Raw genomic sequence first — 15,818 nt, forward strand, 5'->3', positions numbered from 1 at the left:
AGAACACAAGGACAGTAGAGTAAAACATATAATAAGAAAGTTTTGTTTAAAATTCTTCTCTGTGCTTGCTAAAGCTGGATGGGATCAGCTGCTCGTGTCAGTAACATATGGATCTGTCATGGAAATCTATACAGAGGCTATAGGAGGCTCAACACCCTGAGCTGAGAACTGTTTGACTTTCAACTCCCAGAACACCACTAAGGCCCCAAATCCCATCCACAACTTAAGAGGAGCTGTTCTGAGCTTGAAGTTTGTTCTTAGGATTTGTGTTGTGCAAAGACATCTCGACTTGTCATCATCTGTAAGGATCTACAGGTTGTGTCTGTGTTTGTATGACAGCTGTGAGTGTTTAACAGCTCACTACTTGAGGAAGGCCCCAACGCAGACTCACTGAGCACTTTATTAGGAACACCAAACTCATACTAGGTGGGGCCTCCTTTTGCTCTCCAAACAGCCTCAGGTCTTCGTGGCATTGATTCCACAACATGTTGGAAACATTACTTTGTGATTCTGCTCCATGTTGACATGACTGCATCACATCATTTCTGCAGATCTGAGAGCTGCACATTCATGCTGCCAATCTCCTGTTCTGCCACATCCAAAAAGTGTTCTGCTGGATTCAGATCTGGTGGCTGTGGGGGTCACTGAAGTTCACTGAACTAACCATCATGTTCATGAAACCAGTTTCTGACGACTTTTTCTTTGTGCATGGTGCATTATCATGCTGGATGTAGCCATTAGAAAATGATAAACTATGGCCATAAAAGGCTGCACATGGTCAACAACAACACTCAGGCTGTGGCATTCAAACCACGATTAACTGGTATTAAGGGGCCTGAAGTGTGCCAAGAAAAAAAACATTCCCCACTTGATTACACCAGGTTGGCTCCATGGATTCATGCTATTGATGCCAAATTCTGACCCTATCATCTACGTACCTCGGCAGAAATCCAGGTTCATCAGAGTAGCCCACATTTTTCCACTCTTCAGCTGTCCAGTTTTGGTGAGCCTGTGTCCACTGCAGCCTCAGATTTCTCTTGGCTGACATGAGTGGAACCTGACGTGGTCCTCTGCTCTTGTAGCCCATCACCCTCAAGGTTCGACGTGTTGTTCATGCTGAGATCCCCCCTGCCCCCTGCGGACAAACAAAGTTTATTGAAGTGAATTCAATTATACAGTTTTGTAGCTATTTGAGGACAGTGTGGAAAATGCTGCTTTCTCACTTTCTTGCTGAACGTCAGATAAGAAGGTTGATCCCACTCTTGTGTCTTTATGTTAAAAATGAAGCTACAGCCAGGAGATGGCTAGCTTAGCTTAACATAAAGACGAAGCAGGGAGAAACAGCCTGGTTTAAAACGGCCACACAATTTTTCACAACTCATACAGTATCAAATTAATGGCAGTTTTGTGGCCATAGAAAAAAAACAAAATCTGAAAAATATAAAAGAAAACAAATAAAGAATTTATGTGCTCCCCACTTCCACAAATACCACAGCAGCAGTGATCGGGGCCATGATCCAAAACCAGATCAAGGGTCTCATTTACAGTTACTCACTGGATCAGTGTGTGCCACCACAGACTGACGTGCGAGCAAGATAGCGAGGCCTTATTTATAGACCAAAGCTACCAACTACAACTGATCAGTGCAGTGTTGAGTCATGTTGTGGATGGGCAGAACATGTGCTTCTGCTTGCTCCCATATCTGACGTGTGGTTCCTTGGCTGTAACCAAAGAACCACACAGGAGAATTTGCAAATTATCTGACACTTTTGCTGGATGGGAAAACTTTGGTTTGTTTTCAGCGACAGCACAACGTGGACCTCAACACTTTCAGTCCTTTCTGCACTCTTTGACGGCAGCCAGTATTTTTTCCCCCATTTAAGATCGGTCAAGATTTCTCTCAGATATGGTCATGAGCCTGACTGCAGCAGCTGTAACAAGGGACAGATTATCATGTCTAGGCTTCATGTCTGCGTGTGCCTGTGAGTCTCAGAGTCACAGGGCTCTTAAAAGCTTTTTAATAGACCTGATTTCACAGGTAGCAGGTAAAGTTATGGTAGAAAATTGTCACATTTGTTGTTGATAAGCTAGGTTAGTACACAAAAGAAATATTATCTCTATGGCCCCAACTGCACTGAAAATGTCTGCAAGGAAACCTAAACACTACATCTGCCTTCTTTGCTGTATTCTAAGAAGCTGTATGGTTTGAAATTGTCTGATTGAAAAACTGTATTTTGCAGAAACTGTATCTTCAGGCAGACTGGGCTGAGATGGGAAAGTTACCTCCCTGTTGTTCATCCTGCTGCCCAGAAGCCCCCGGAGCAGCACTGGTGTTAGTGCATGTTAACACCAGGACTGGTACTGTTTTAGCACCCCCACAGGCAGGGGAACTTTTACTAGCGCCCACAGTTATGGTTGCTTCTTTTGTGAAAATGTCAGAATATCAATTTTGTTTATTACTCATTGATGGAGTAGCAACCCCAAGAACAGACAGCTTACACAACTGCTATACATCATGTGCCATTGAAAACACTGCTCTCTTAAGACCCACCTGTTTTTATCCTAATTTTCACACATTTGCTTATGTAACAAAAGAACTGTAAAAGACTAAAATGCATTTATGAGACATAATTTGAAAGGTAACATCTTCTAGTTTTTGAGAATGTGCTTGTGTTGCATGTGACTAAAACCCAAACCCAAACTACATCAGCTCATACATGTTTTTTATTTTTTATTTTTGTATTTTTTTTCTCCTGAAAAAAAGTCATATTTGATAACAATAACTAGGATATACTTTATACAGGAACTATGAAAAGCTTCACATTATGTCTGCATTTGGCAGAAACCCAGTGTTCAGGTTTCAGACCTCTGGGCCTAATATTATGGTTTCAGTGGGATTTTTAGTTAATGTTTTCACAGGCACCTTTAAACCTCTCTGTAAGGAAAACTGTGGGGAAATGTGCTTTAGCTCTTCAATAAGAAACAGCTGAAAACATACAGAGGCATTTTGATGCCTAAAAAACCTTTTGAAACTAGTCAAAGGCTCAGATGTGCCCATCCCGCCTTGTCTCAATGGAAACGTAAGACATCTGTCTTCAAGCTAGCATGCTTGCCAAAGGCGGCAGCGCTTTCTCCAACTCAAAGAATTGAGTCATCACGTTTGCGCTGGGGTACACTCAATGTCTCTACCAGCCCCTCCTGGAGTGAAATCTGAGGCTCCCACTTTGTGCACAGAGAGCTAACGAACAAACCCACCTGCTCTGGCACAGGACAGGAAGGAGAGAAATCAATGAAATGAGCCCATAGCCAGGAGTAAACAATCGCTTGGTAATCTGCTGCGGACTTCCACATACGGCCTCTACATCATCTAACAGGTAGAGAGACTCACCACCCTGACTGTTATATCTGGCACACGATGCTGGTAGATATTAATAAATCATATTTAAGTGCTCATGGTTAGCTCAAAATGAACTGAATATTTGAATTACTAACTGAAGTTTAAGCATTTACTCCTTAAGAGCAGTTCAGAACCTTCACGGGCCAGCGGAGCTAAAGGGGCTAGCCAAAGTCCCAACATTAGCTTGATGGCCTGTGTGACTTCGAATGCACTAGCCTGGGATGTCATAACACCTCATGAAACATATTTTTTTTTGCACAATAAATATGTGCTTGTTAGCATTTCTGTGTGTGTCTGTCTTGTATAGCTCTTCTTTCACCCTTGCTTGTCTTTCAGTTTATTGCTTCAGTTCAGGGAGGACACTTGCATCAAGTGACTCTCAGATGCCTCCACCCAAGCACCCAAGGACAGACAAACATTATGTAATGTCTCTATGCAAACAGCGGTGCACTGTAAGAGAGCAGTCGCCCGGGACTCATGTACACATATATGCACACACACAAACAGATGCATGCAGGCACCCACGTGTACATTCCTCAAAAAAAGGAGAAAATGGAAAAATCGCCTTAGAATTGTTCATATCTTGCTGTTTTTAGTGTCAATGAAATTCTGTGTTTAAGTCTCTTAAGCCCAAACTTTATATACACTTGTTTGTTCCTGTCTATCTGCAACCCCCCAAGTGAGTTTGTGACTGAAAAGTACAAAATCGATCCTCCCATTGAAGAAAGATTAGTAGGTGGACATGTATGCGTTGCAGCTCTTACACTACATTTGAGACAGAGGATCTCTGTGTTTAGTTGCTGCAAAGCCTCACAACACTTTAAGAGAAATGTGGTGTTTTTGTATGTGTGTGACGGCGACAGACAAACACACACACACACACACACACACTCACTCTCACAGAAGATCTGTCTGTTCTCACTGTCTTTCTCGCTTTTTGGCAGCAGATATTGGGTCGGCTTCAGTTCAGGCAGCAACACAAGCTCCCCATCTATAAACTCTGTGTGATCATAAGATACACTTGGCACATCTCTCTGAAACACACACACACACACACACACACAAACACACACACACACACCCACACACACACACATTCAGGACATTGTGTATCTGTGCATGTATATTCTGCAATGCCTGTGTGTGTGTGTTTGTGTGTAGTAGCACATGCCTGCTATATTATATGAGCTAGCATCTGTGGGTGAGTGCATGTGTGCACGTGTGCATCTGCCTTCTTACAGATACATATGTATTCAAGGGATTGTGTGTGTGTGTGTGTGTGTGTGTGTTGTGTGAGTTGTGTGTGTGTGTCTAGGGGGCATACCTCCAGCCCTCTGTACTGTGCACAACAGCCTGAGGCACAGCCCAGAGGGTCTCTGTTTTGATTCATTGAACTGCATCTGCCTGTCAACATGCGTGCGTTTGTGTGTCTCTGTGTGTGCGTTTCCTCCCATCTGTGTGGGTCTGTAGTTGTGCATGTTAATGCTTGTGTGTTTGTGGGTGAGTGATCACACAGGATATTTGTGATTGCCCGTTGTCAGCTCTGTAATGCCAGTTAACACCTCATAACAAGATAAAGCACAGACACGTCCAGACGAATGTTTGACAGGGAAGTGAGAGCAGATACTCACATGTGGAAAAGGAAGGCGACAGGATGTAAAACATTTCAAACATGCCTCTTTCAGTTGGTCCTTTTTTTTCAGTTGGTTTCATAATGCAAAAACATCCTGAACTTAAGTAAACAGAGAAACAGACATGCACACACACACAGAAATGATAGGATGTGCTATAAATACATCCCTGTGTTTAAATCTGCCGTATCAATCTAGAATAAAATCAAACAGAACATTTCTGCTGAGATTCAATTAAAGGTTTCATTATGATATGAATCTGTTTTCAGAGAAATCAATCTCTCAGTATTAAGAATGATTTTATCAAACCATGAAGGGGAAATTTTTTTCACATGATTGAGCCATGTGACATGAACTTTCTTTCTCTTTTTTTTCTTTCTTTTTTGGAATTTGCTAACACTTTCAGCACCAATTTAAGAGGTTACTTAACACCTGATGAAATTGTGCTCGTGAACCTTGTGATGTTCTCATCTTGCTGCAGTGATGCATGTACTGTGTGTCAGGTTGGTGTTACAGGGTACAGGAGCAACAGACTTGGAGTTTTCAGTCAACAGAGGTCAGTAAAACTTCATGGTGTTAAGTTGAAAAAAAGACAATCCACAAAACTTGCAAAGATTTCAAGGACAATAGTATTGCACATTTTAATACTAAAGACAAACACAAATAAAAACAAACACAATATCCAGGACACTAATACATACAGCTCATATACAGGACACACAACATAAGGGCATGCATGTTAGGTACATTAACTTTAACATACCTAAAGCGGAAAGCTGTTCCATGGAAACAGGTCTCTCACACACACTCTCACACACTCACACGTGCATACGCACACATACACACATACACACACATACACACATACATACACATACACAGTGTGTTTTCATGTGTCTTGCTGTGCGTGCGTATGTGTATGAGCGTGTATTGAGGCAGTATATCTGATTGTATTTCCCCTTCAGCAGCTGATACTGTAGCTGCTGGGACCTCCTGCACCTGTCACTGTACGTCACACCACACACACACACACACAAAGGCATACACTTTAACTCGAATGCAAATAGACGAGCCGAGTCTTCGAGAGTAACTTGGATGACTGGGTAAGCACAAAAGACATCTGTCCCATGGGCTTAGTTAAAAAGGTTAAAGGTGCACTGTGACGAGAATCACATTCCCCAATCTCATTTTATTTGTTGACAAAGAGCCTTTTGTAGTTTTTTAAGAATTTCCAGGGTTATCGATTTTTTTTTTAATACACCTTATGGCTGCCTTTTTAATTAGATTGTTTGATGAATGCTGGGTTTGGTCAACAGCAGGCAGCTCCCTCTCTGTCCGAATGATTTTTTTTATTCCCGCTGGCTACTTGACAAACTGCTGTTTCCATTATTGATTGTCAGCAAGTGCCAATGCTAAGATGAAACCTTTGTTATGCAGTACCCGGCCCAGTTAAAAGGGAGGATTAGAGAAGCATTCGGTCCGAGAAACTGCACTGTTCTTTTTCACAAGCAATTTGTAACTGAACAACTGCAACAAATCCCAAAGAAGGTGGTGTACGGCATCTTTGGTTGACTTTGGTTGACTGATTGAGAATGCATGTTTGGCCAAATAGCCCCCAACCTTTCTCCGGGCCATTTGTTAGAAAGCAAGCTGTGAATAGTCTTATAAGATGTTCAGCTAATTTTCACCTTATTTGTCTGGTGTTATGTTTGGCACATGTTCCTCTCTCTGTCTGACAACCTGTCTCTTGTGATCTCACACACACACACACACACACACACACACACACACACATAGCTAAGCAACACTTTGAAACAATACAATTTCAATCTTTATCCTTTTCCTCACAAACATGTACAACAGCGTATCAATAAATATTTACAGAGTTGAGATGACATTCATATGACTCTGATGGAGGTAGAAAATAGAAAACCTTTCCTTTGCTGAAAAGCTACACTTCAGTTTCAACACAGCACAGGTTTCCCAAGATAGACGCGCAAATACCTAAGTGTAGCATGAAAGTGTGTAATCTGATGTTGACAGACGTGATACAAAAAGCACAATAAAACAGCTCGTAGTTCAACTCCTGTTCTTTTCTGGAGAACCAGAAAAATTGGATTTATTACATGAGTCAATCAGTGCCTGTAAATTCAGACAATCATTGGAAAGCATTTAAAACTTAGTTATTCTATTTTTTTCATTGTAAATTCTGTTGAATTTGAAAATTCAATTGGATTTCAAATAGAAAACAAAACCCTTGTCTTTTCGAGTCGTTACTTAATCTGACTCTCAGTCATGTTTTTAGCAAATTACAAGTATTCAGTGGCATATTTCAAGTTTTAAAATGCACACATAATAGATAATCACAATAATTACAGGAAACATACAGGCAGGCACGTACAGATCACTTTTACAGTACACAATCACCAATTATTGAGCCTCAGTATTATTTTTTTTAACACAAATGAATAATTATCTATACATGTCTTTCAGGGCTGGGGAGGTTATTTCCAAAATGTAATTTGTTTTGGAGTATAAAGTAATCTGATGGAGGGAGTTTTTACACCGCATTTAGGCTGTAATGAAATAAAAGCTAATCCAAATGCCTTCCCTTCAACCAAGTCTTGGAGTGATGTAAAAATGTGAGCACCTACAATATGTGTCATCTGATTGCTATGGTTGTCAGAGTGCAGCAGACAATGTTATGGGAACAAATCCCAGTGCATGAAAATGATCTCCCCAGCTCCGTCTGACAGATTACAATGTTCTTACTATAAAGAGGTAAAGCCTGCAGGATAAAAGTGTAGAGATGGTAGATAGCAATGTTTGGAGAGAGAGAGAGAGAGACGCAGGGAAAACAGAGCCAGAAAATTTGCGATGAAAGGAACAGGCGGCAGAGAGAGAAAGTGCAGTTACGATAGTCACAAGTTTGGGTCGCAGGTGTTTATCTGATACACTAATATACACCAGCAAATGGTTTTGGACCAGCTATGGGGTTTATCACGAAGGAATGAAAAACAGGCAGATACATCTGATAGTCTGAGGTTGGTAATTAGAAATGATCCTCGAATAAGACTTCTAGCCACAGTGCAGATAAAATGTTTTTTTTTTTTTTTAACCTCTGCTTTGTGGAGGCTTTGTTTGGATGTGTGACTTGCACTCCTGTTCTTGGCAGACAAAGTTATTAGCACTGTAAATGTGGTGCTGAATTCCTGCCCGTGCGTCCGGCCTTGTGTGGCAGCTTGGCCACAGGCAGTGTTCATTAACAAATACCACGCAGCTACAGCAGGATTATATCTAAATGTTTATTCAATTCACCTCAAAGGCCCTGAAAACTCCATCAGGTAATGTATGGATGATGGGATCCCACAAAAACATATCATTTATTTTCTAAGTTACAAGGTCTTGAATTATTTATATATTAATGGGTTGTTTTTTTTTTCAAATCTGATCAAATCACATCCACACTGTCTTAGTGAAGCAGATTATATGAGTTTGTGATGCTTAGTAACTAATATATTGATGCTTATAGGCTTTAAGTAAATGCAGAAAACCGTATGTTTTCATGTGAATCTCAGTCGTTTAAAGTTACCAGTCAGGGTCTGTTATGAATCGCCAGCACAAAGGTTCATCAATCAAATCTGTCTTGCTCCAACTTTAAAATACTGATCAATACTCTTCTACACATTCACAGCTACTATGTATACTGTTGTTCACTGCATTCTGAATGTTCTACCATTGATGCTAAGCAGCTGATGCAACGACATCACAGGTTTTAACTCCATGAAAACAAACAGCCACTTCCTGCCCATTTGACTGCTCTCAACAAAGGAGCATTTTGGAATGCACGAGCATGTGAGATATTTTTTTATTCCTGTTTTTTGGTATTTAATTGTCCAGCAGTCATTGAAGCCTTTTCACTCATGTACTGTGATACACATAACAGCACATTTACCCTTAAATAATTTACTCTTATTTGTCCTGCATTTCAGTAGCAATTCATATGCAGTCCATTATTACATCACATGTCTGATGTCCATTTTGTATAAACAAGAGGTGGACAAAATAACAGAAAGATCTTTCAATAATAAACCTGTTGCACCAGTTTGACGAAGCTCCTAGTGTTTGGTTTCACTCTGTGAATACAGTTTTTCTTGTTGTGTGGATATTATTTTTTAATTCAGCTTCATTGTTCCTCAATAAGATGTGTTGCGATGCCTTGAATATTCACTTAAAGGTTTAAGTGAAGCCTCTTGCTGCTTAACATTTTTTTTTTGTGTAGCTGCTGTTGTAGTTGTGATCTGGAGCAGCAAAGAGGAATAATGAACACAGTAAAACCCAGTAACACTGACAGAAGCACATTTAACAGGGTATTAGCACACAGCCTCAATGTGACCCAAAAGTTGGGTAATTCTCAACCAAACACAAACATTACAAGCTTCATCAAACTGATATTTACTGCACAGTGTGAATTCTAATATCCTATTTGGTCAAGCAATAGAAGCCATATTTTCCGTACAGCTCCCATTAGCAGGACTGTTGGCCTGCCAGTTTGTCAGAGAACCTGGAGCTACTTCTAAAACCTGCTCACAGCAAGACGATGGAGGAGCCAGAGTGAGCGGGCTGTCTCGGACAGAGCTTTCCAGACTGCCCTCCCATTCTGACCTCTGCTGATCCTCTACCCTCCGGGCACCACTCAGATCTGAGTCCCCATTTGTCCGACCTGGAGACTTTGAGTAACAATCTCTTTCTCTGCACCATCCCCATCCTCTCCTGCCTCCCCAGCTTCCCACTTTGCCCCTCAAACAGAGTATTTCCTGAAAGGCGTGTCTGAAGTCGGGGCTGCGGCAGTAGATGAGCGGGTTGAAAGCTGAGTTGGAGTATCCTAGCCAGTTGAGGAGTCTGAAGAGCAGCTTAATGTCATCAAGGCGGAGGAAGGTCATGAGGATGTTGAGGATGAAGAAGGGTAGCCAACATAGTGTGAATGTACCCATGATAATCCCCAGAGTTTTTACAGCCTTGTGCTCCTTAAGACAGAACTTTAGACGCTTTGTAGCAGAGTGCTTTCCTTCCCCTTTTTCTGTCCTTACTCCGGTTTTCTGCATGTTTAGTCTGTCCTCTCCTTCTTGTTCTCCCACCTCAGTTCCTGCTCTGAGTTTATTCATTGAGGGACTATCATTGGGATAAGCCAGTTGTGCAGTGTAATGCAAGTTATAGAAATGCCTCTCCCTCCCTCTGATCTTCTCCAGCTGTTTCTGTGCCTCCTGGAACACCCGGCTGTACAAGAAAATCATCACCACTAGCGGCAGGTAGAACGACACAATAGAGGAGGACACAGCATATGCTGCATTGGTGTTGAAGTCACAGCAGTACATATCTTCCAAGCATCGCTGAGCTTTCTCCTCACCTGACACCCACAGCTTCAGATGAATGGGAAGGAAGGAGATGAGGGAGGCCACTACCCACACCCCAAGGACCACGGCGAAGGCACGACCCCTGTCAGAGGGAGGCAATATTGTAAATATGTGAGTGCAAACACTGATGAGAGGATACCATGCTGGTTTAATATTATGAAGGGTCGGTGAAGTAAACAATGCTCTGTAAAGTCGAGGACAGCTACTGATTCAGGAGATAATTCTCTGTAAGTTGATCACTGTGAGTGAACCTTTCACATCGTCATTTGATGCAGTTATGGCCTTCTAAGAATACAGGGACCGCCCCCCCTCGAGATGACACAGTGCACTATGCTGTGTTCAGGTGAAAGCGACCTTCCAGAATTTCCTCCTGATGAACAAATCACATTTCCTTCTAAAAAGACCTTTGACAAAGAAAGAGATAAGACAGCACAGGCAGACTGACCATGGGGACTAGCTGCTAAAATCCTGGTTGGCTGGTGGACTGTCGAAACCTACAGAAAGCTTTTTACATTTTTACTGACTCCGTAAGTGTCATTACAGACTCTGTCAGTGTTGTTTGTGCATCCACTGCCAGCTAATAAGTCCAAGGCTGAATTTCTTTCTCATGCGTCCGTGGAGCCAGTACTGGTCTGTCTTTACTGAGAGTGAGAACACTATGAGTTGCTACAGGGCTCCAGCTTGACTTTGGATGAGCTTTTCTTCTCTTCTACATGTAAGTTTATTGATGGCTACATAATGTTACATGTCTGTTTTAATTAGTGACCGGCTACAGAAGGCACGATAAAGTTAGCTAACTTGCTGTTACCGATATCATGAATATGTTTGGCAAATGTTGCTATCACTAGCTGGCTTGCTGCTGGCATTACTGTGGAGCATATCATGGCAATGTTAGCGTGAGCTAACGGTTGTGGTTAGATTGTTTTTTTGTTGGCTAAATGGTAACTTTATTCAGTTGAGATTCTGGTGTGTTTAGTGGCTGCTTTCACTGGGCTTTGTAACACCTTGCTGACGGAGAACGTGAAGGGGGGAGCATGGGTTGTGGCCGAATGGTGGCTGAAGGTGTGGTCGATCGTTCATAGAACCTTTAAGTAGCTCTTCAAGAGGAAGGATTTAACCACACTGAGTTATACAGAGCAGAATGCTACCATTGTAAATCTGTAGGGGTTCACATTTTCCAGTATGGTGCACGTCTGGTCATAGCCCGACATGTGATGTTTCAACAGGGTTTGCCTTTGACAGAAGATAGAAAACACCTGCTGTGACATCAATGGTTGGGGTGGGGCTGAATGTGCAACATGCTGCAAAGTTTGATCGTGTAGAGTGGAGCAGCAGTATCCCTCCCTATGTGACTCACTGTAGATTTACCTATTAAATGTCATATTCATTTAGCAAACCAGGATTGAAATTTTGAAAAGCTATTTGATTACTTATTGAATAAGAATAACTTTTGATTCTGTCATACCTGGTGAGCAGCATTGGGTATCGGAGTGGCGAGATGATGGCGAGGTAGCGGTCCAGAGCAATCACACACAGTGTCTCGATGCTGGCTGTCACACACAGCACATCCGTTGCCGTCCAGAACTCACACATGAAATTTCCAAATTGCCAGCGCTCTAGCAGGATGTAGCTGGAGCCAAAGGGCACCACAACCATGCCCATGATGAGGTCAGCAACAGCCAGAGAGGCGATGAAGAGGTTGGTGACTGTTTGGAGCCGTTGGAACCGCAGGATGGCTGTAATCACCAAGACGTTACCTTGACAGAAGAAAAGTTTTGTAAGTAAAAGAGACATTTAAATATTGTCTAAATCAGTTGTAAAAATAATATTTAGTTTTGATCCTCTGATCAATTAATTTAAAAAAATCCACTGAAATGATGAAAAGTTTCTTAACTTACCAAAAACTATGGCGAGAACCAGAATGGCCATAGCAACACCCAGCAGCACGAGCCCAAGATCACTATTCTCCGAGGAGCTCGCTGACAAACCAGAGGCCAGCGAGGAGTTGCTGTGCTGTGATTGGTTAGCCGGCGCTGCCATAGTACTCACAGATTCTTTGATCTATAGTCATAACACACAGAGAACAACATGGCTTCCTTCATAACAAATTATGACAAATAAAGACTAGTTATATATGTTTTTAAAGTGACTGAAATTCAACAGAGTTGCACTTTTGAATTTGACTCAGTTTAAATAGGAGGGGCTCATCTGTAAGTGGTGGGTGGCTGAGGAAAGTTTAAACACATTGTAATGGCACAAGCCCAAGTGTTGAGTCCAGTTGAGGCTTCAAGATTTTTTTCCCACTCCCACAGTGTTGATGAAGATTGGCCTACATCATTCAGGCGTGATAAGACAGGAGACATTCCTTAGTGGAAGGTCTTTTTTTTTCTTTTTATTTTAAGTCCTTGCACGTATCTATTTGTTGCACTTGAAGTTGAAAGTTGAGAATACACTTAATAGCATCATCAGCAGTTGCCTATAGCGGTAAATGAGGAAGTCCAGCTCCTATATGTGCACTAAATGTCCATCTCTTGTGGTTGTGCCTGTGCATACATACACAGTGTAGACATACACAGGCACAACAACAACCTCTGCACAGAGAGATGAGAGTGTTCACAACATGCAACTGGTGCAGTGTAATGTGTTTCTTTTAATGAAATCATACATGATATGCAGCTTCAATTGCAGCTTCAAACTGCCAGTCAGCTGGATAAAGTTTCTGCCACTACTTTGTAGATGTCATCACATGTGAACTTTCACAGAGGAAGTTGGGGCTTATGAAATGCTATATATGCTACAGCAGCATATGTAATAGTGTCTCCAAAACAGCAGCAGGAACATCGTCAGAGCAAGACCAGGCAGCTTGAATAAATTTATTGCTATGCCTGTGGTGACCATATGTTGCAGTAAGTAGAATACACTGCTGATATCATGCATTTTTAATTACTCAATTATTTTCAGTCATGATAAACATTATGTATAGGAAAAAAAGACATCGACTTTTATTGGCTGAGCATGAAAGGCTCTTTTACAGCAGTGGACTAAATGACAGCAGGCGTGTGACAGTCGGGTGATGGTACTGCAGTGAGCAATGGTTTTGAAGCATTATTACTGTTTGAGCTGCATTTTATCTGTTTGCTTCCTAAGTGGCGGTTTATTTTTTTGTGCATCGTTCTTATACACACAGTAAAAAGGAAACAGCGTGTTTGTTTTATCATGCACCTCAGGAGTTCTTATGTATGCTGACTTTATTCCAACACAGCCCAACCACTCACAACACACATTAACGTCAGCTGTAAATAGGCACATTGATTCACAAGTGTTTACCCAGTTCTCCTGTGGTCAATGAGCAAAGTGTTGAATTCTGGGACGCATGTCCAAATGCCTGGGTGGAACATGATGAGATTATTTTCTTATGACAATCATCTCACAAGTAGAGTCTCAGGGTGTCATTACATTACTGTTGCAAGGCAGCACATGTTAATTATCAGTGTTAATATGCTGTCAATCATTCTGTCCGTGGCCCTCAGCAGCATATTTGTGTTCTGTCATCATCTTTAAAGTGTCCCCAAGTCAACATGTTTACACTTAGAGAAGATGCAGGTGCCAGCTAAAGCTAAAATCAGTTTTTCCTCCCTGATGCTTAGAGGGCTGTTTCAGTTGTAACAGATGAGGCGTAGCCTTGTCTGACAGATAATAATGCACTATAATCTAATACCAGGCCCCATGTAACAACACCATGTAGAGGCATCTTTATAAAATGGTCAGTGCACTTGTTGCTTTCCCATGAAGACTGAGGCTGACCCTACCACCCTTTATACTGAGTGACCTTTAATGGTACCTTATGACTCTTCACTGCCCCCACTGATCAGATCAATAATCTGGGCGGCTACTTCCACAAACACATAGTGAAGCTTGCGAAAGAGGCTCTGCTGCTCTCCCTGCCTGAGCTGTTTAAACAGTCACAGACACAAAGAAACTGGACCGTCTCTCTGAGGCCAAGAATCAAACACAAAAGATTTACAGAGACATAAATAGCCCAATATTTAAGCAGAGGAAGCTTAGTGGTGGCAATTAGACTGAGCACTTAAACACCCTAAAATACCCACAATTGTCCTTGCACAATTGCACAAACGTAAACACACAGGCACAAGTACATGTACAAACACAAAATTACACATGCACACAAAACACCCAGCTTTTGCAAGGCTCAGTAGAATAAACTGATGACAGTAGACCAAACTGTGAGGGAAGAGAAAAGTCTTTGTACACTTTGTGAAAAGCACAAACATTCCAGTAACACGTCATAAAACATTTAGCTGTCCCGATAAAATAAACCATATATGTTAAAGATGAAAGCTAGTTTGGATTCACTAACTGTGAGAAACGTACCCTGACTCATTTCTGTTAAATTATGTTTGGCCAGAGCCCCTTTTCATTAGGCTGTTGAGAATCAGACTGATGCTTTGTAAATATTTGACACTTTAACACCTGTAGGAAAATCTGTGAAATCAACTCGTTATATATGAGAAAAGATTCAACTTTATGATTAGACCTCAGTTATAACTTCATTTAATGTTGGCTTTTTACCACCATAATACACTGTTAAAACTTGTAAAGAGTCTTTTACAGTGTAAAAATAATATAGAACAGTTTAGAAAAACTTAGTAATGCCACTGGGTTTATCCATTACCATGTAGTTTAAGACTTAATTCCTTTAATGCTTCAATAAATGTGTGAATGAGTAAACACTTGTGTAAAAATGGCCATATCTATGTGACACACACACGCACACACACACACACACACACACACACACACATATATGTAGTGTATGTCTGTAAACCTGTAGACATGCAGTTAGTTTTCCTACCTCCAGGTTCCGTCCTGTGCTTTAAAACCCAGTGATTTGATAATCCAGAGGCCTTTAAATCCACAACACAAAGTATCATCATAATGTGTCTGTCAGCAGCTTGTAGCCTCTCTTCCACTTGCTGTTATGAATGTCTAGTTTTGTGTGTGACACACACACACAAACACACGCACACACACACACAGCCTGTCACTCTCTGTCCCATACACACTCATGTATCAACACACTCCTCCAGCTCTCAGCCACACTTGCCCTTTTGAAGCAGCTGAGCCCGTCACCCTTTTTATAAGCAAGCTCTGATGACATCACAGAAGGACAGTATCCAATCAGAGGACAAGGATTGGCTTTTAGTGTATATCTCATGTCTGCAGTGCACTGACAGCTCGACACCACTCTGTGCCCCCTAGGAAACCTAAGTTTTTTAACCTTTATGTATTTAGGGAATGTTTTCAGAGCTCTCTTTCAGCAACATCCTGCTTAACATTCACACTTTTGAGCTGCAA

The 15,818-nt window shown here is 41.5% G+C and overlaps 1 protein-coding gene across 1 annotated transcript; it reads right to left on the minus strand.

The window, feature by feature from the left end:
• Nucleotides 1-5,073: 5,073 nt before the first annotated feature.
• LOC139607810 (beta-2 adrenergic receptor-like) lies at nucleotides 5,074-15,586 on the minus strand. The gene is made up of 4 exons (XM_071461032.1): nucleotides 15,316-15,586; nucleotides 12,341-12,503; nucleotides 11,908-12,199; nucleotides 5,074-10,524 (listed from the first exon to the last, which is right to left on the minus strand). The coding sequence occupies exons 2-4, from the start codon at nucleotides 12,480-12,482 to the stop codon at nucleotides 9,519-9,521; spliced, it is 1,440 nt and encodes a 479-aa protein (XP_071317133.1). The 5' UTR covers nucleotides 12,483-12,503; nucleotides 15,316-15,586; the 3' UTR covers nucleotides 5,074-9,518.
• Nucleotides 15,587-15,818: the final 232 nt, after the last annotated feature.

Source organism: Trachinotus anak, unplaced genomic scaffold, assembly GCF_046630095.1.
Source record: "Trachinotus anak isolate AG129_WGS33_773 ecotype Australia unplaced genomic scaffold, CSIRO_AGI_Tana_v1 ptg000024l, whole genome shotgun sequence".
NCBI lineage: Eukaryota > Metazoa > Chordata > Actinopteri > Carangiformes > Carangidae > Trachinotus > Trachinotus anak.

What these genes read in the sequence shown, in the direction of transcription:
- LOC139607810 (XM_071461032.1), bottom strand. Translation starts at nt 12,482, where the DNA reads ATGGCAGCGCCGGCTAACCAATCACAGCACAGCAACTCCTCGCTGGCC. An exon ending in GGTTCTCGCCATAGTTTTTG is followed by an intron (nt 12,200 to 12,340) that starts GTAAGTTAAGAA and finishes TCTTCTGTCAAG; the next exon opens with GTAACGTCTTGGTGATTACA. An exon ending in TACCCAATGCTGCTCACCAG is followed by an intron (nt 10,525 to 11,907) that starts GTATGACAGAAT and finishes TCCCTCTGACAG; the next exon opens with GGGTCGTGCCTTCGCCGTGG.